Source organism: Pinus tabuliformis, chromosome 4_1, assembly GCF_031772625.1.
Source record: "Pinus tabuliformis cultivar Carrire ecotype Pingquan chromosome 4_1, CPIR1, whole genome shotgun sequence".
Classification (NCBI taxonomy): domain Eukaryota; kingdom Viridiplantae; phylum Streptophyta; class Pinopsida; order Pinales; family Pinaceae; genus Pinus; species Pinus tabuliformis.
In genome coordinates, this window is record NC_142303.1 from 693,790,153 (window position 1) to 693,809,330 (window position 19,178).

A 19,178-nucleotide genomic window follows, 5' to 3' on the forward strand; every position below is an offset into this window, starting at 1 on the left:
TTATTTTTTGAACGAGAATCAAGAAATTAATCATCTTATAATAAAATTTTAAAGCATATTAATAGACAAAATGCCCTATAATGAGAATTTTTCTTTTCAAATTCCAACATGGCTCCCCCTAAATTTAAAAATTACTTATTTTTCACATTACTTCCATGTTCATATAGCAATCTAAATTAGAGTTTTGATTGAATTATTAATTTATACTTAAAAAATGAAAATATATATTTTCTTGCTTATCACTCTTATTTAAAAGATTCTTTTTGCAAATTTTGTAATAAATATTAAATTGTTTTTACTATGGTGCACATTTCAAAATCTATTTAAAATGAAACCTAAAAACATTATTATAAAATTACTTGCAAATTCCTTATAAATAAATAAGAATGCACTAAATCTATATAAAACTTACCATTGCAAATTCCTTATAAATAAATAAGAATACACCAAATCTATATAAAACTTACCTTTTTATAATTAACTTTCTTCTGCATCTTCCCAGTTGAGTTTCATAAATAAATTATGTTTATGATACATTTAAAATCTCTGCAGAATTGTAGGTTTTATGGTCATTTAAAATTAATATAATTTATGAATGACTTCCATTAAATTTATGTTTTTCTTTTTAAAAGAAAAAGATAATGGTTTTGTATTAATATGGATTGGGCCTCCACTATACCTTAAAACTGTTTTTGTTAGTTTAGCTAAGGAAACAGGTTAATGGCCCAAGACCAAAAGATATCTGGCAGGAGGGAAAGTCTGCCACCTTAAGGATTATTAGCGTGTTATTTCAGGTGGGACGGTTTTCCTTGAATAAGGATGATGAGTGGTTGGTTATTCCAGAGGCATTTTTCCTTGAATAACCGTGATTAGTCAACCTACCTTAATGGATAGCAACCAAAAATAATTGTTCTCACCGCTAGTTTGACAACTGAATTATAATAAATTTATAATAGATTTACCTACCTTGTAAAAAAATAATATAAATAAAAACTAGGTACATTTTTCATAAATTTGTTACGGTAATGGACTGCACATGCCGTCACCCTTCTTAAAATGATGCTGATGCACAGTGAGCAATGACACTTACAGCAATCCGTTGTATCATTGTTGGCCGGGTATGAATTGTGACTACTACCTAAAAACATTGAAATCTCTGCCAATAATTTTACATATAGTAATGCATCATGTCAGTTGAAAGGAATGCAGAAGAAATGCGTGATAGGAGTGTGTAAATAGTACATATTAATTACTAGTATTGTTATCTGCTGTTACAGAAATTGTGAAATCAGAATTTGTTTTCTATGGATTGGTCTTGTGTTTTCATTGAGAATGAATGTGTAGTGAATCAATGTGGAAACAGAGTATTGTTTTAGTGTTGATGATGAACCGTTGAGACGGCTTGCATGGAAATTGCAGTTTATTAGGATTGGACGGCCGTGGGAGCGTTGGTAGCTGAAGCTGTTTATTGCGCTCTAAAGAAAAGTAGCGTTGAATTAAATTGTATTTATTGAAACCGTACAATGTTACTCACGTTTGTCGTGAGAAATCCGTCTGTCCGACAGACGGATTTAATTCACGTCGCTTTACTCCGAGTCTACCTTGATGGAGTGTCAGTCATGGTCAGCTTATTCCGAGCGGGCAAGGGCTAACCAGCGATATATTGAGTCATAAATGCCCTTGCCAGCTATGTATGTGGTGCAAATTTGGGATGGCATACATAAACACTCCGGCGGGCGACCTCGCGTTTCCGGTGACATATCCGGGACCCACCAACGAGGGCCCGCCTGCCCCGTCCCTCCGTTCCCGCTATCCACGTCAGCGCACGGGATCCATTTTCAAATGAAACTCTTCCCTCGCGCCCATTTCATTAAAATTGATTTTCGAACGTGGATGGCTCTGCAACCTGCTCTGCGCATCCGTTGCTAACAACCGCTGCATCCTGCTTCGCATGTCCTCTGCAACGTGCTCTACGACTGCTCTGCGCATCCGCTGCAACCATCCGCTGCATCCGATCACAGGTATTTCTCTGCAATCTAAAATTCCATAAGACTTTGGACATTTGACAAGTCTGCTATTTGTCTGCTGCGAAATCTGGCACTTATTCCGCCTTTCATCTTCTATTCAATCATTTCTACACTTATTCAACGGTGGGTTCTTCTTAGGATTTGGGAGTGAAGTGGGCAGAATGAGATGGGCTGAAACCCATAAACAAACGCCATGGCTTCATCAACGCCGTGCCTTCATTTTCGGGCGCCCCCTGATTAGTTCACTGTTATATGAAAATTGTTTTACCATCTGACATGCTCAGCACAGATAATTTTAGATACGAGAATGCATTAGAAACAACATTTAAGTTTTGCATCTAAACATTTTCTTGCCTCTGCAACCTCGTTTTCTCCCTCTGAGCGCGCTTAAAATTTCGAAGTTGAATATCTAAAGGTTCTCGGTGATCCGAAAATTCATTACTCTAGTTTAGCAGGCGTGATTAAAGATTTCTCCAGGTTTTAAATCGATATCAGTAGTAATTTAAGATTTTCTCGATATCAGGAGCTGTTGCAATCAAGAAAGACTGTTGAAGGAGATAAAATTCATAGGCATGGATTTTAACCAAAACACCAAGCTGGAGAACACCGGAGTGCTTGGAACCCATAACCTTTTATCTGTAGATATAAATTGTTAACAAAAATATCAGAACAGGGTATCCTGCAGAAACCCACCTTATTCCCTATTCATTCATGTATATGGAATTATCACAATCAATAAAGATAGCTTGGTATTAAGTTTAGATAATGAGCTTTGCCATCTCAAAAACTAAATTATGAATGGAAAGTGGAATAGGTATTTCACATCAATTATATCAAGGATTTAGGAACTCTGATAGTAATATCAGAGATTTTAAACGCTGATTATTTTCATGAAGCCATTGACCTATACCAGCTAAACGGATACAAAGTTGCAGGGAAATGAACACTAAATTATGAATGGAAAGTGGAATAGTTATTTCACATCAATTATATTAAGGATTTAGGAACTCTATAGTAACATCGGAGATTTTAAAGGAAAAATCATTACTGATTATTTTCATGAAGCCATTGACCTATTCCAGCTAAACGGATACAAAGTTGCAGGGAAATGAACAGAAGAAGAAATTAAGTACCTCTGAAGGGCAACTGCAGTGGAAAGCCCTGCAATTCCACCACCCACAATTACTATGCCTTCACATTGCTCATTGCTAATGCTGCTGCTGCTCATCTTCCTACCTCCTCAAACTTCAAACCAGTAGGGTGTCTGAAAGGTGGGTATGAGTAGGGCTCTCCACTGCAGAAGTCTTGAATGGTGATATCTCTGTTAGAAGTTTTGAAGGGTGAGATCTTTGTTTGATCTTTGTTTTTCTCGGGCGGGAGATCTGTTGCTCTACTTCTCTGTTTCGTATGGGTTTTCTCAAAGTTTTACAACAACACAAACAAACCATTAACTAATTTTTAGTTAATCTACCGAAGGATAAACCAAACAAAATTAACCTGAAGAGCTGTCAAGCCAAATTGTGGTAGAGGACTCATCCTCTGACACTTGCTGATGCTGAGGATGTGCATCCTCTAAGTCTTATCACTGATATGGTATTTTCTGTTATTTTTCAAGGATGTGCATTTAGACTTGAGGTAGCATAAAAATAATCAATTTCAAGTAGGATATTTTGTCATGTTAAAGTATTCTAACATGAATCTATTTTGTTGTTGTCACTATGCAGTGCTTCTAAGCCCACGGAATGGTGGAAAAGTGGACACTATGCATTGAAGTATCATGCCGCCCCAATCCGGGTCCAGCATCTTTAAAAATTGTCCTTCACAATGGGGCAAAAAATCATGTGATTTATAGAATATGGGAAGTGCAGGGAAAGACAACCAATAACGAAGCATACTACATTACACTTGTTGCAGGTTTAAAAGAGGCAAAACACAATGGGGTGAATAACATAACAGTGCTGACAAACTCAGAATTAATCTGTAATCACATGGAAGGCATCTACAATGTTCGCGCAGACAATTTGAGGCCCCTCTACAGAGAGGCAAAAATCTGGAGTGCTCGATTTAATTCTTTTTCGATAAAGCACGTTGCGGAGATCCATAAAATCTCTACTGATCTAATGGTTGGAGCAATCTCAAGTGTAGATGCAGGTGCCAGAGATGATTCAGGATCATCGTTCATTCCACTGGCAAACATTGATCAGCATCAATATAGGTCTCGACTATGTGTATACACCATGGTTGTCATTTTTATTGGGATTCTCATACCGTGGTTCTTTCAGCAAAGTACTCGTTAATGTACTTTTTCTTGGTTTTGTAATATCATTCACCTTGGATGTCCAATCATGTTATAACTGAATTCATGTGTCCAATTATGTACATTATATTTGAGGTGAACTAATTATTCTTAACCTACTGGTGATTCTGAAGGCCATCCACAAGTTGGCAAATGTGTGGATCATTGCTTTCAGTGCATATGAATATGTGAATGTTTGATTGGTTTTAATTATGTCCATTTAATATTTTTCAAACTTGACTAGACTACTATTGGACATGGAATTATAACTCCTCAGCTTAATAATATGTATGCACAATCTTCTTCAAGCATCATTCATGATTGCCTATTAATACTTGGAGGGTACCAAAGGCTCATAGTTACCTTGTTATCTACACTTGTTAATTCCATCCACATACTTGCAGCTGCTCCATAAAACAACACAACTATTTGCACAAGCAATCTGATTTCCTTCATTTGAAGCATTTTTGTTGAGTAGGGTTTGCAACACACAAGCAATTCTAGGTAATGTATCCTTTCTTTTCCTTGCTTTCCATACTATATGCACTCACCACATATTTATTTCCTTCAACTTGTTGCTTGACACGAAGTTGGAATCCTTAACACCTACATATAAACTTAGAATGCTGATCACTTGGAACATGTAAGTATTAATTCTCTTTTTGTTTCTTTAAGGACAACTGTTTTATAGCTAGGTTCAAGCATGTTTGCAAACCTCTGGTCGTCTGATGATAACCATTCTTCGACATTTGGGTGAGACAACCGTCACAACTGAACTTTAGTAACATTCATGTTAGACCTCTTATTTCTTGTAGGTTAATCAACCTCCATGCATAATTACGCTACACTCTCAGTGCATGGATGCTCACATTATCATGGAATAGCATTAATGATCCACAACTTCGTTAGAATAAATTTCTGCAAGAATACATTTCATACATAGAGCAGAGCAGACGACTTAAAGGAAAAAAAGGATGAAAATAGTCAACTGAGAGACCACGTTCCTCTTGAATAATGTGCCAACGACCAGGAATCAACCAGAAAGTAGTTATGGAAAGACCATCTGCCATCTCAATCCTTTCCCTGTACTCATGTTGAAAAGAGATTGGTTGTGATGAACTCGACTTAAAATGGATCTTTAACAGTTTTGGAAAGACCATCTGTCATCTCAATCCTTTTCCTGTTACACATGTTGAAAAAAGATGGTAAAATTGTTTTGTGATGAACTAGACTTCCTCAAAATCGATCTTAACATTTGTCTTTCCATAGTGCATGCACTCTTCATCTAGTTTATTACCATTTATGAATCACATAAATTTGGATGTTGTTTACACATTTTTCCATCAGCAAGAAAGAGAGTCAACTTTAAGGTCACGAGCTTTGAAAATTTGTTAATTGAACTCTGAAATTTGTTAATGGTTAGTTCTTTCTCTAGACCGGCTTTAGACTGAAAAAATAAGCACCTCTTAAAGAAAATTATTCCACCAGCTCCACTGAATTGAGGTTGTCCCTGAGCAGCATCATCAAAAAAAATTCCTAAGCCATTGATTTATCAATTAGTTGCACAACAATCTATCTTGGGTAAAATATCTGGGGGGTTTGTTATCTTTCAACTGTTTGAAAAAACTAAGATTGTTCAGTCCTTGCTATGTAGATTGGATTATTAGGGTTAATTTATTCTCAAATAAGCTAATTAAACTCCCCAGGCAATGATAGTAAGTAAAGCTTCAAACCTCTTCACAGTATGATTTTCACACCAATGATTTAATCAGTCTTCTGCAAGAGGACTCCTACAATCAGTCTTCTGCAAGAGGACTCCTACAAACATATCTTGCAAGCCCCTCTATCTCTTTCCAAAACTTGAATAGCGAGAAAAGGACAGAATATAAAACTTGAATAGTGAGAAAAGGACAGAATATAAGCAAATGATGCACACTCTCTTCTTCAACCTTGTTCCAGGTGAAAACATTATTGTCCAAGTTCTAGCCAGTGGAAAACCCTTAATTGTAATGAACATTTCATTTTCCATATCACCTTGAAGTACCATTTAAAGCCCCAAAAACCCTACTTTCACCCAAAAAAAAATAAAAATCGAGACCCAATATTGGGAATATAATGCTAACCAACTGGTCTCTTTGACCAAATAATCTCGTCTGGCTAACCTTTAATCCTTACATGAACATCACAGGGATGCAATATATTTCTCTCATTCCAGGGCATCGTCCCCATATAATCCAAGCTCCTAAGTAGATTTCCATGCTAGGCCCCAATTGACATATTCATAGATATGTTCTCTGATTGAGAGTAATGAACCTTTTATCGTGCAACATAAAAAAACTAGTGTAACGTAATACACTATTCAACCATTTTGATGATTATGTTATAATTCAATTTGTATCATTTAAAGACTAGTCAATATGATTTTGCAAACTTAGTAGAAAATCCATGACTCCTAATTCTTGTTGTGGCTGCCCTGGTTGAAGCTGTTGGTTCCAGCATGTGATAGTCGATGTTAATTTCAAGTATAAATGATAGATCAAACAGTAGTAAATGACATTTAATCAGGATTGTTCATGATGAGTGCAATCCTATGAGCAGGAGAAATTATTACAATCTTTATAGTTTAATCATTATTAAATAACTAACTAGCTGAACAAAGGACAGGAACTCTGTGAAGGGATTGGTTGATTTGCAGACATTGTAGAAATGCATAATTGTAATCTGTACAATTGTTAGTAATGGTTCTAACTAATAGGCCACAACACTGAAAGTAATAATATTAGCCATTCATGCCACCAAAGGCTGAGAATGACAAAGAATGACATAATGGGGTTTGGGTTCTTTTTGAGGCTGAGCTGCTTTAGCTGGGCTTTAATTTTTAGCTTCCTCACTTCTTTTGCATCATCAATTAGAAGCTCTTGCAATAATATTATTGATGTGTTGGATGGCATTGCCCAAGTAGCTAGAAGTTTTCTCCTTAATTCTGTTGGTATTAATCTTGTTTAGTTACATGCTTTGATAGGTAAGTGATACGAACAAAACTATTTTTCTTCTGTATTTCAAGCTAAAGCAAACTTTTGTTTAAAAACATACAAATGTACACGGCCTGTTGTAGTGGAACATGTGTAAATCCAATAACGACAATAAAAGCATATGTTATGTGCACTGAACAACTTTAGCTAATATATGTAATTATCTCTATATAAACGATCTTCTACACATATCACAATTGGTAATTTAGTTGAAGTATATGCATTCCTATCACCATGAATACAAAAGCAAATTGCTATAATAAGCATGAACAAATAAATAACAGAGACATTAATATTGCAGAGGGAGATATTTCTTGAACTCTCTGTATCCAGTACTCATAATAACATGATGATTAAGAATGCAAACTTGATTTGTACAAAGTTGTATATGCCAGATTAGAATGCAAACACTAAGCAAAATCAGAAACAGAGATACACCCATGAAATGAAAGTCTGAACTGGCTAACATGTAAAGTCATTTGCCCAGCAATAGGCTAATAGCTGTATTTTAATTGCAAAGTACACTGATATCAAAAAAATAAATCTACATAAAACAAGATAAAGTAATCCATAATATGAAAATGAAGGGTTACATATAACAATTCTTAGCAGTAAAAAATCAAAAACCATGCCCTTGGTTATTTAATCTCAGGCTCAACAAAAGAACAATAATCAATGCCACTTTCCAAAGTAAATTTTGAAAACTAATCCGAGCATACACAGTAATGAGAAATGAGCACAAGCAAACCAGTAACCATTTAATCAGAATGAGATGGTCTTAATTCAGTTTCTAGAAGATGATCAATGCTACTCTATTTACTAAATGCAAGTCTGTTAAGATAACACAACTTCCCAACTTAAGATTGCAGTCCTAACAACTGAGTAATCAAAAACCATGACCTCTGTTTTTAAATCTCAGGCTCAACAAAAGAACAATAATCAATGCCACTTTTCAAAGTAAATTTTGAAAACCAATAATATTAACAGAACTGTTTCAATGGTCGCAAAAATGCAGAGCTTTTGATATTACAAAGACCAAGTTGGTTTGCCTGCGAAGGAACCACAAGCATAGTTAAACATACAAATAGAAGGAAACCAGTTTCAATGCCCTAACTAGCCAACAAATTTCACCAACCACTAAGAAGTTCAAGTTATTCAAAACTGTCCCAAGAGATTCAAACATAATTATGTTCCCTGTCAACCTTTTAAATGCTCAATAAATCAAAGCTGGAGGGCCAAATCAGGCTGTGAATCAACCAGCATTCCAGAAGACTGCCTAACTGGAGACCTTGGAGACTGTTTTTCTACATTCAAATCTGGTGGAATCGAATTTGAAAATTCAGATGTCTGTTGAGAAGGCTGTTTTGAAGGTAAAGAATTCCATAGTTGTTTTTGAGATTGGGATGTATCAGCTCCCATTGGTATCTGCCTGCAATTAAAAGGACTCTGTGTGGTTGAATTTGGCAATTCTAACATCGAGTTTACACCTCCCTGAGAAGTGGCATGAGATGACAGATTCTGAGGATGCATCCAGCTCAGCTGTGAACGCATATACAGAGGCATGTCCATGGGTGCCTGCTGTTGAATAAATTGAGGAACACTACTAGAAATGCCTGATAGTTTTGTATCACCATATGGTTCCCTGGCCACACAATTGGAATTACCATCCAACCTTCTATCAAAACCAGTGCTGCCAGAAGTTGTTGTATGGACACTTGAAACAGGTTGCACATGTTCAGCTGGTTTGGCAGATGCCCATTGCATAAGTCGGTTACTTCTGGAGACAATCTCAAGCAATTTTGACTGGGATACATCTGAGGTAAATTTTGCACCTGCCAGATTGACCTCACTGGATTTAGCAATTGATGAAGCTGATTTCAACTCACTCTGTTTGACTCCTTGCAAAAGCGTTTGAAAATTTATATTGTTGGCTGACTGTGAACTCATAGATAGAGGAACAGGTAACCCAGTAGATTGAGACAAAGATACTAGTCCTGTAGATTGAGCAACTGTTGCAACTGTAGATTGAGCCAAGGTCTGTTGATCCTTGATCTCCTCACGCAATAACAAAGCACCAGGAGGAGCTTCAGCTGTAACAAAAAAGAAAAAAACACGTTGTTATGCAATCGCATACCCGCCATGGCCTTATATAACAAAACGAGCCAATTATATATATATACTCTTTAACTTGAAGTAACCATTTTTCCTTTTTCTGTTACTAGTCTCATAATTCAAGAATGCTTACACAGCCTTGTGAATGATCCGCATTAAGTAGCCAGAACTTATTATTATTAAAAAATGTTAATGGAAACCTCTAATTTATTGCAGTGTAATAGAAAAGAGCATACAGTTTGTATATAGAAATTTATAAGGATATTGATGCACTTTTACTGTTCAGCTTCATCTCTCCTTCAAACTTTCTTTCAAATCATTTCAAGGATAGTGATCCAAAAAGTGCTCATAACCAAAATCGCTATAAGTTAAATCAAAAGTGACTAGATGAAAGTCCAGTTCAGAGTTAATGGAAACCTATAAGTTAAATCAAAAGTGACTAGATGAAAGTCCAGTTCAGAGTTAATGGAAACCTCTAATTTATTGCACTGAAATAGAAAAGAGCATACAGTTTGTATATAGAAATTTATAAGGATATTGATGCACTTTTACTGTTCAACTTCATCTCTCCTTCAAACTGTCTTTCAAATCATTTCAAAGATAGTGATCCAAAAAGTGCTCATAACCAAAATCGCTATAAGTTAAATCAAAAGTGACTAGATGATAGTCCAGTTCAGAGTTTCCAAACTATTGTGAAAATTTGGATCGTGAAGGAATTGATAGTTTTAGGGGTAACTCAATTAATTATGGTTATAAAAATAAGTGTTATATATAAGGAGGTTTGAGATTTAAATCTTGTCTGCTGAAAAAGCATATGTACGTGCCTAAGTTATAGTAGCAACAATTAGAATCAATTTTGTGTAATACAAAACAAAACGAGCCAATTATATATATATACTCTTTGTCAGCTCAAAATTTATAACCAAAAATAAATAATCAAAATACAAGCATTATCCAAAAGGAAAAAGTGTACTGTAGATCTTATGAAATCAGAGTAAACAATTTCAGGGATCTGAGCAATTGTAAATAGTGTGATCTTATGAAATAAGAGTAAACAATCGTAGGGATCAATGCTCAGAGCAGTAGTTTGGTGACTTGCGGGCCTAAATGTTAAGTTCTAGTAGATTCGGACAAACAATCAAGGGTGAATGTTCACTCCTAACAGTCCAGGCCAAAAAAATCATATAGCAGTCGAGGCCAAAAATAATCATTTATACAAGTCCCTGGGGGAGTAGCTTCATGTGTCTACAAGCTGGTGTTGCACATCCACTTGCTAATATTGTGTATGTAATTGTGGTTATCCATATATCAGTTTAACTTGAAGTAACCATTTTTCCTTTTTCTGTTACTAGTCTCATAATTCAAGAATGCTTACACAGCCTTGTCCTATATAAATATTTGTAAAGCTTATTCTCTGTTGGAAAGTCCAGTATCCTCAACTAAACTAACCATTTTAAATCATCTATAGTTTAGATGATCTCTTTTTATCTGTCATGATTTGTTGTTTATGGTTAATTCAATAACCAATATCTTTTTCCTCCTCCATTGCGGATGCAAGTATCATTAAGGGCTAATAGTAGTATTGTCAAAGAACTGAGCTATTACTGTCAAAGAACTGAATTCTAAATTTACAATGGCAGGTATGGGAAGTGAAGCTTTGGAAAATCTCTGCCTCCCTGTTTTCCTCACAAATAGATCCTTCCAATTTGCCTGAGAAATCCCTTATGGCAGTTTCAAGGGTAACATTCTTATCTGGTATGCCGGTTCCAGAATCTGCACAAGGGGCTACTGATCATTCACATAAGTTTATGTGAAACCAAAATTTTATCGATTAAGTAGATGCTTATCTTCACTTTCAAGTTGACAATCCAGAATTTCATCCATAGAGTACAAGTTTAGCCTTACCTTAAAGTTTTCAATCCAGAATTTCATCTAGAGTATAAGTTTAGCCTTATCTTAAAGTTTTGAATTTCACATTAAATGGTAGATCAATTAATATTTCCATACCAGTATTTTGCAAAATAGAACCTTGTACCCTTCTAGATGTGTGGTCCAGATTGATTTCTTTTGTAGAAGAAATCTCCAATTGTTCATTCAGGCTTCTTTTCCTTCCACGACACCGTCCAACCTTTAGAAACTGTGGTCCACATTTTCTTGATTTCAACGCAGGAACACTTTGCCCCCCTTTTTTTGTTGGGCTCAAGAAACTATGTCGCCTCTTGGTAGTGACCTTGGATGGAGTTAGAACATCAAATTTCTTATTATTGTACTCTTCGCTGACATTTTTTACCAATTCATTTAGTGCATATGCCTGTTCCAAAGATTTGGGTGTTATTTGTAATAAACCCCTCAATATCTGATGAGTTGATGACATCACAAGTTTTCCTCATCGATTGTTAGGGCGCTATCTTGCCTTACCATGGTTGGATCAGTGGAAGGAGAAGCCGGAAGGCTCATTTCAATTTCTGGGCTCATTGCAAACGATTCATTTAAATCAAGTAAATATCCAGGTCTTTCTGTAATAGACCTATAGACATTAGGCAATTCATTGCCACTTGAAACCTTGCTAGTCACTACCATCTCAACTTTTAGAATATGCTTGCAAATATTGCCATTTAGGGCCCATTTGCAATTACAAAAGTGTAGGTTCTGCCCTTTATAGATGACATGATACCATGTATCACGAGTTGTTGTAGTTTGGCTACGAACCAAATACTCACTTTCCCTGTTTCCATCAGCCATACAATCTTCATCTGGGATATTCTTTGCTTTGCACTTACTTAAATTTATTTGTTGCTCAATTTTTGAAGCTCGGACAAAACCAGCATTTTTTAGACGTTGCATGTGAATGTAATACAACTCAACCTTTTTTAATAAAAGGTGCAACAGCCAATCCACCCTTCTATGGGACGCATTATTCTTCTCACAGAGGTACCTTTGCTTTAGATACCGGTGATAAGATTTGATAGCATTATTAGTATCCTGGTTGGAATGTGGGAAGTCCCTATGTGCTTTTGCCCACATATCTGGAAAAAAAACATATATTAGATGCGAAAAAACAATAGAAAATGGTGAATTACAAAATAAATTGATAAAATGCAACCTTAGGAAACTTACATAGCTTGTTGTTGTTTAACCAGTTGGTTGCAAAATAATCCAAAAACACTGTTTCTTCTTTGAATTCATCAAAGAAACTTTGAATTTCATGTTGCACAGATGCATCATCTTCACACGAATGCATGATTAATCCCAGAGCACGGAAGATACGGACTTTATTTTCCTTTCCCCTGACTTTCGTTCCAACATTTTTCAACCAAGCTCTACGGACATGCCATACACACAACAATAGTGTACAGTTTGTGCAAGTCCTGAAATAATATAACATTATAAGAGAATATCCTTGAACATTATTGCTTTTTAACTATTCTAAAAAGAAAAAACTAGTTCAACTTAATGCCTCGATTTCCGCTGCAGCATCATCTGTGATGACAGCTCGGACATGCCAATCTGGGTTTTCATTTTTCCCATTTGCAAATAATTGCGACATCCATTTACAAATATCAGGAGTACCATTCCGTGATGATATTACCCATGCCACTGGAATCCCATTGTGATGATCATCAAAAGCCATTATGGTGTACAGTTGATACTGCATTACAATAAGAAAACAAGATTATAAGCATATAAGAGGACGACATTGAAATGAAGTAGAATAAATGAAGTTTTGGTAAATATGTTTACCCCAAATTTGTTAGTGCTAAAAGTGGAGTCCATTGATAACATGTTGTTGTGTGAGTATCTCACCATCATTGAAAGCATCCACTTAGTTTGTATGCCTATAATGAAAGGAATGTTTTTAACAACATCTTGTTGTTGGTAGAAGAGAAATCTATCTGGGCACTCACTAACCCAACAATCCACACTCATTGGATCATTTTCATGCTTCACATGCTCTAGCCTCTTGATATTATTGTACATGTTTGACACATCCTTTCTTGTCATGAAAGAATCTCGAGGTGCCCCTGTGAAAAGCTCACCAGATCCATACCTTAAATCAAAGATAAATTTTTCCCAGATCATCGTAGCAATAAAACCATCACGAACCAAATCTTCAACAATAGTTCGTATATGCTGTGTTAAATGCGGCGCAAAATTGAATTTCTTGGGCATGTCATTTGCCTCATTTCCATGACAAACCACATTTTTGTCATCAATATGTCTGCATGTTGTATATATTAGAACGGCATCATTTGGTCTAATAGCAAGTCGTCGCATAATAAAGTGACACTGACAACCAACTTTGATGCTGTGACGTGGAAGACGTTTCTTAGTTGTGGATCCAGGTTCAGCCACATTGCTGGATTGTACACGATTTGGACCATAGGCACACCTATATCTGCGATCAGCAATTCACCAAAAATTAAATAAAATATTTATGCATGTTTGACATAGTGAACTTAAAATCAAAATTATATATATATATATATATATAGATAGATAGAGAGAGAGAAAGAGAGAGACTCACACAACATATTCTAGATATGTTGAATAATTTGTCCTCTTGATATCCTTCACATCTTTAATTTTTCGAATTTTAGCAACAAATTGAGTAGGTGCGGGTTCCCTCATTTGCTCTCCCCTTATAAAATCCTCAAGTCGACAATATGGAATAATTGCGACTTGGTCTCCTGCTACTTCTGTCCATGTCAAATCTTCTGCTGAAAACTCTATCATCCCTTCTGGGTCCTCAACCTCCAACTCATTGATCAATTCCCACTTCCTCATTCTTCAAATCCCTATACAAATGAGGGAACACATATGAGCAACAGTTCATACTATGAATATTGAACACCACTTGAAATGCAATTTTTTGTAGTGTGTAGAATTTACACTGAAGACCCCACCAGATATAAACACATTTACAGCATAATTCCCTATCTCCCCTTCAATATTTCCTACCCATGCACAAAACAGTATTATAGACTTTCAAATGCTTCATCTTGGTATAATCAATACATTGCTGAAAGAAACATAATAACATGCAAAATCTGTTGCAAAGAAAAAACTGTTATACAACTTTAATCAGTTTATTCCACTTTGTTATGCTCAGATGAATTCCGGTGATGTGTTCAGTGCATGAAAACAGTTTGATCTTTAATTCAAAGACTACTGAAGAAGGCTCTTCCAGTAGTTCTGGTCTGTATGCCAAACCCACACAAACCCAAAATGCGAGTGATAAAGGCTAGAAAAATGAAAAAGGAAGGGTTTTATTTTATTATGAAAGTAAGATGCTTTGATTTTGTAAGATTCGAGTGCACCTTGAATACCTACAGAAATCTAGTTTTACTATATTGTAGATGCTGGCAAAAGAGTTCAGTGACTCAAAGATCTGGAAACCATTTTTTATGCAATTTTCTTATCCACTGTGCTACGGTATTTTATCATGCAGCATACACATCTATAAAAATCTGATCTTTCTTTTCGAATGTAGATGCAAACAGACCAGCACCTGGTTGGGCTAAACTGCATAGAATTGCACTAGGTGCTGCAAGGGGTCTAGCGTACCTTCACACTTGCCTGGAAACGCCTATCATACATGGCAATCTCAAGTCCAAGAACATACTCATAGATGATAATTATGAGGCCCATCTTTCTGACTTTGGTCTTCACTTACTTATGAATCCGCGTACAAAACTGGCAATGCCAGAAGCTTCTGCGTCTCAAGGTTATAAAGCACCTGAACTGCTCAAGATGAACAAGGCAAACACAAAAACAGATATTTATAGTTTTGGTATTATATTACTTGAAATTCTCACTGGCAGAAGACCAATTGAAAGGGACTCATCCAATCAAATTATTGATCTACCAACAGTTGTGAAGAATGCAGTGCTTGAAGAAAGGATTTCAGATCTCTTTGACCTTTCCATTCTGGGAGGAGGAATGAGAAGCCCGATGGAATAAGGGCTCCTGCATTAGCTGCCAACATGTCAATGAGCACCCAAACATTCTTGTGCAAGACATGAGGAACAAGTATGGTTTTTTGTTATTTTGATTGATATTTCAAATCTGGTCTTGATTGAATTTGGTACACTCTGTTGATTTGATATATGTTAATCAATGGCCTTTTGGGTTGTTTGGTGACTGATGGTAGGATGAGAAATGTATTTGGAGGTGAGAATGGGACACCCAACTTTCCTGTTCTGTTTGCACCGGTCAATGTGCTGGAAGACTTGCAGCTTCAATATGCTGCAGCTTCTAATGGAGCTTCGGGCCAGCTCCAGCTTTTTAGTCCATGTGAGTTGGGATTCAGTGAATGGGTTCTTGAATTCTTGGGCTTAATGCAGAACCCTTGTTTTTGAATTGAAGTTGGTGATGTTTGTTATGATTTTGTCTATGCAGTTCTTGTTACTTCCAATGACCCTGCACCCAGCCTTTACCAAAATCCCAAGAAGAGGATGAGAGAAACAGAAGCAACTAGGGTCGCTCGCTGAAGAGTGCCAGCATCCAGGTTTACATGTCCTGAAGAAGTGTAGTACTTGGCAACATTTTGGCAATTTTTGTCCATATGCCAAGCCTAGGTTCTGCATAGCTTACCTGGTTTTCATCCAGAAAATTGGTTTTTCTTGTGTGTTACAGGTGTTGTTAACTGCTAGATGCAGAAGAAGCCTCTGTAAGTCAATAGCCATTTATTTCTAAATCTTTATTTATACCATTGCCCAGATGATATGCATTTTCCTGGCTTAGCATTACTGTTTTGTTCGTATCACTTACCTATCAAAGCATGTAACTAAACAAGATTAATACCAACAGAATTAAGGAGAAAACTTCTAGCTACTTGGGCAATGCCATCCAGCACATCAATAATATTATTGCAAGAGCTTCTCATTGATGATGCAAAAGAAGTGAGGAAGCTAAAAATTAAAGCCCAGCTAAAGCAGCTCAGCCTCAAAAAGAACCCAAACCCCATTATTTCATTCTTTGTCATTCTCAGCCTTTGGTGGCATGAATGGCTAATATTATTACTTTCAGTGTTGTGGCCTATTAGTTAGAACCATTACTAACAATTGTACACATTACAATTATGCATTTCTACAATGTCTGCAAATCAACCAATCCCTTCACAGAGTTCCTGTCCTTTGTTCAGCTAGTTAGTTATTTAATAATGATTAAACTATAAAGATTGTAATAATTTCTCCTGCTCATAGGATTGCACTCATCATGAACAATCCTGATTAAATGTCATTTACTACTGTTTGATTTATCATTTATACTTGAAATTAACATCAACTATCACATGCTGGAACCAACAGCTTCAACCAGGGCAGCCACAACAAGAATTAGGAGTCATGGATTTTCTACTAAGTTTGCAAAATCATATTCACTGCATGCAATTTTGATTGGCCAACTTGATCCACAGATCTGAGACTAGAAGGATTACATGGATTATCCAAATAAGAAGAATGGCTAAATCATTACATGAGAGTTTTGGATTATCCTAGATGAGAATGGATGATAGCATCATTTTGAGGAGAAAACAGTGTCGTCAAATTGTGATGCATCCCATCCGTTCTATTTTGACTATATTTGCCTTTGTTAATAATTCTTATTTTGTGTCTGAAAAGCCTTATTCTCCACAAAGCCCAAACTCTTGACTGCTGTATGGAGACTGGGAAACCAAACCTGACTCATCGTTTACAGATTGAGGTTGAAGCTTTCCTATAATATCATAACCGGATCAGATGGGTTATTGAATATATATTGATGCTTCCCTCTATCGTCATGACAGATCAGATGAGCTATTGAATATATAAATAGGTTTAGTGTGCAGGAAAAACTCTTTAGTGTCTCTCATTTGGACCGGAAAAGAAACAGTTTCATATTCAACTGAAATGTATAGTCAGCTGTAAAAAGCATTTGCTATCTAGTAATTTTAATCCCTTTGATTTCCATCCTCCTTGTACTAAACCCCAACTACAACTAGAATAGATCCATCTTAAACCCAAACCTATGAAATCCCAGCAGGGATTTAAAAAACCAGACGTACAAATCTCAATCTTCTTGCACCACCATGTACTATTTAATAAATATTGGGGTTTGCACCTCTCCATTTTTTATCTCTCTTGATGCTTAATAGACCCAAGGTTCAGATGGGTCTATGCTAGTTTCTAGTAGTTGTCTAAATATTGCAAATTAAATATTTGCCAGATTTTTTTTGTTTATTTATTTTGTAATTTAAACTTCTAATTTTTTTAAATTATTGTAATTAAAAAAATAGGTATCTCTGTTTTTTGTTTTATTAGTGTTAGACATGACATAGATCTCCTCCACCCTGGGCTGTAGAGTGTCTTGCTTCTCTTGGTGCAATTATACGATTATATACAAAAAAAAAAAAGAATTGTTACATCTTGATTTGTACTGCAGAAAAGGATTGAAGTTAATTTGTTGCATCTTTGTATGGTGCAGACTCTTCTTGATGGGATTGAATAAATATGGCAAAGGTGATTGGAGAAGCATATCAAGAAACTTTGTGGTCTCACGGACACCTACTCAAGTTGCAAGCCACGCCCAAAAGTATTTCCTCAGGCTTAGTTCTGGGAACAAGGAGAAGAAAAGGTCTAGCATACATGATATAACAAGTGTAAATGGGGCAGAAATGAAGCAGCCTCATCTGCAGCAATCTTCTACTATTACAAATTCTCATAATCCTTCTGCTGTTAGTCGCTCTTCAAATATGATGTATCCGTCATCACTGGGAGGAGCAACCATGGTAAATTCTATGGGATCTCCAACAGGGGGCAACCATATGATGCTATCTCCCCATTCACTAGGTCCATATTCTCAGAAAGGTATTGGTGGTCATTCGCCTGGGCATATAATTCCCATTTCTTCTTTAGGTGTGCCTCAGATGGGATACCCTATGCAACCAAGCATGCATAATTGATGAAAGGTAACAATCAGCTGCTGCTACTATGTAATGCATATGTTATCTTACACTACAAGTTTATCTGAGACTAGAAGGATTTGGCCATTCTTCTTATTCTTTATCTCCTTCAGCTACAAGTTTGGCTCTGCATGATTATAATCTATGGTTTTGTGACCCATTTTAATGCGGATCATTCACATAAACTACTCGATAGCAGCGGAGCTTTCATTACCCTTTTGTTTCAACAATTTTCTATTCACGATGTGAAGATTTTCCTGTAGATTAATAGAGCAATAATTGTGTATGGGTTTCTACACAGTCGATCAATCCAGCCAAACCGTTGGTTAATATGAAATGCAATACCCTTGGTTAATATGAAAATGCGAATCGAACTCCTTAAGCGAACACAGAGATTTATAATTACAGAATGTTGAGAGAATGCGAGGGTTTTAGCAGTCTTTAAAACAGATTTAAAACAAAATGAATGTTTAAAACCACGATTTGTCATTTGCAGAGACGGTGCAGGAATTTACCAGGAGGTAACAGAGCTCAGTCCGGCGGGCACTGGGTTGCAGAGTTTCGGTGGCGCGCAGCGCTTCAGTCCTGCGGGCACTGGGTTGCAGAGCAAACGGGTTCTGGTTGCAGAGTTAAATTGGCGCGCGAAAATAGTTCTCAGAATTATGTTATTGAACGAGACGGGGTGGGTCCCGCGTGGGTCATCGGAAACGCGAGGTGGCCGCCGGAGTCCGATGCCTATGGATATGTATGCCATCCCAAGTTTGCACCAC

The 19,178-nt window shown here is 36.4% G+C and overlaps 2 protein-coding genes, 1 long non-coding RNA gene and 1 pseudogene across 3 annotated transcripts; 3 read left to right on the plus strand and 1 right to left on the minus strand.

Moving 5' to 3' along the window:
* Window positions 1-1,861: 1,861 nt before the first annotated feature.
* On the plus strand, window positions 1,862-4,032 carry LOC149178032 (uncharacterized). Its single transcript, XR_016258811.1, has 2 exons — window positions 1,862-2,021; window positions 3,752-4,032. It is a non-coding gene; the product is annotated as an uncharacterized LOC149178032 (long non-coding RNA).
* Window positions 4,033-8,304: 4,272 nt separating this feature from the next.
* LOC149178033 (uncharacterized) lies at window positions 8,305-12,311 on the minus strand. The gene is made up of 3 exons (XM_089421957.1): window positions 11,886-12,311; window positions 11,475-11,778; window positions 8,305-9,445 (listed from the first exon to the last, which is right to left on the minus strand). The coding sequence occupies exons 1-3, from the start codon at window positions 12,309-12,311 to the stop codon at window positions 8,577-8,579; spliced, it is 1,599 nt and encodes a 532-aa protein (XP_089278083.1). The 3' UTR covers window positions 8,305-8,576.
* A 2,279-nt stretch (window positions 12,312-14,590) lies between these two features.
* LOC149178034 (putative kinase-like protein TMKL1 pseudogene) lies at window positions 14,591-15,428 on the plus strand (annotated as a pseudogene).
* A 191-nt stretch (window positions 15,429-15,619) lies between these two features.
* On the plus strand, window positions 15,620-18,920 carry LOC149178035 (uncharacterized). Its single transcript, XM_089421959.1, has 3 exons — window positions 15,620-15,761; window positions 15,867-15,946; window positions 17,785-18,920. Exons 1-3 carry the CDS (start codon window positions 15,620-15,622, stop codon window positions 18,406-18,408), a joined length of 846 nt encoding a protein of 281 aa, XP_089278085.1. The 3' UTR covers window positions 18,409-18,920.
* The last annotated feature ends 258 nt before the right edge of the window (window positions 18,921-19,178 follow it).

Bases quoted from the DNA above. Each gene is read 5' to 3' on its own strand.
- LOC149178033 (XM_089421957.1), bottom strand. From the start codon at position 12,311: ATGCAACGTCTAAAAAATGCTGGTTTTGTCCGAGCTTCAAAAATTGAG. The intron at 11,779-11,885 runs GTAAGGCAAGAT...TCTTTGGAACAG, and splicing joins CTTCCACTGATCCAACCATG to GCATATGCACTAAATGAATT. The intron at 9,446-11,474 runs GTATGGAAATAT...TTTTTGTTACAG, and splicing joins TTCTATTTTGCAAAATACTG to CTGAAGCTCCTCCTGGTGCT.
- LOC149178035 (XM_089421959.1), top strand. From the start codon at position 15,620: ATGAGAAATGTATTTGGAGGTGAGAATGGGACACCCAACTTTCCTGTT. The intron at 15,762-15,866 runs GTGAGTTGGGAT...TTGTCTATGCAG, and splicing joins GCTCCAGCTTTTTAGTCCAT to TTCTTGTTACTTCCAATGAC. The intron at 15,947-17,784 runs GTCGCTCGCTGA...GACATGACATAG, and splicing joins GAGAAACAGAAGCAACTAGG to ATCTCCTCCACCCTGGGCTG.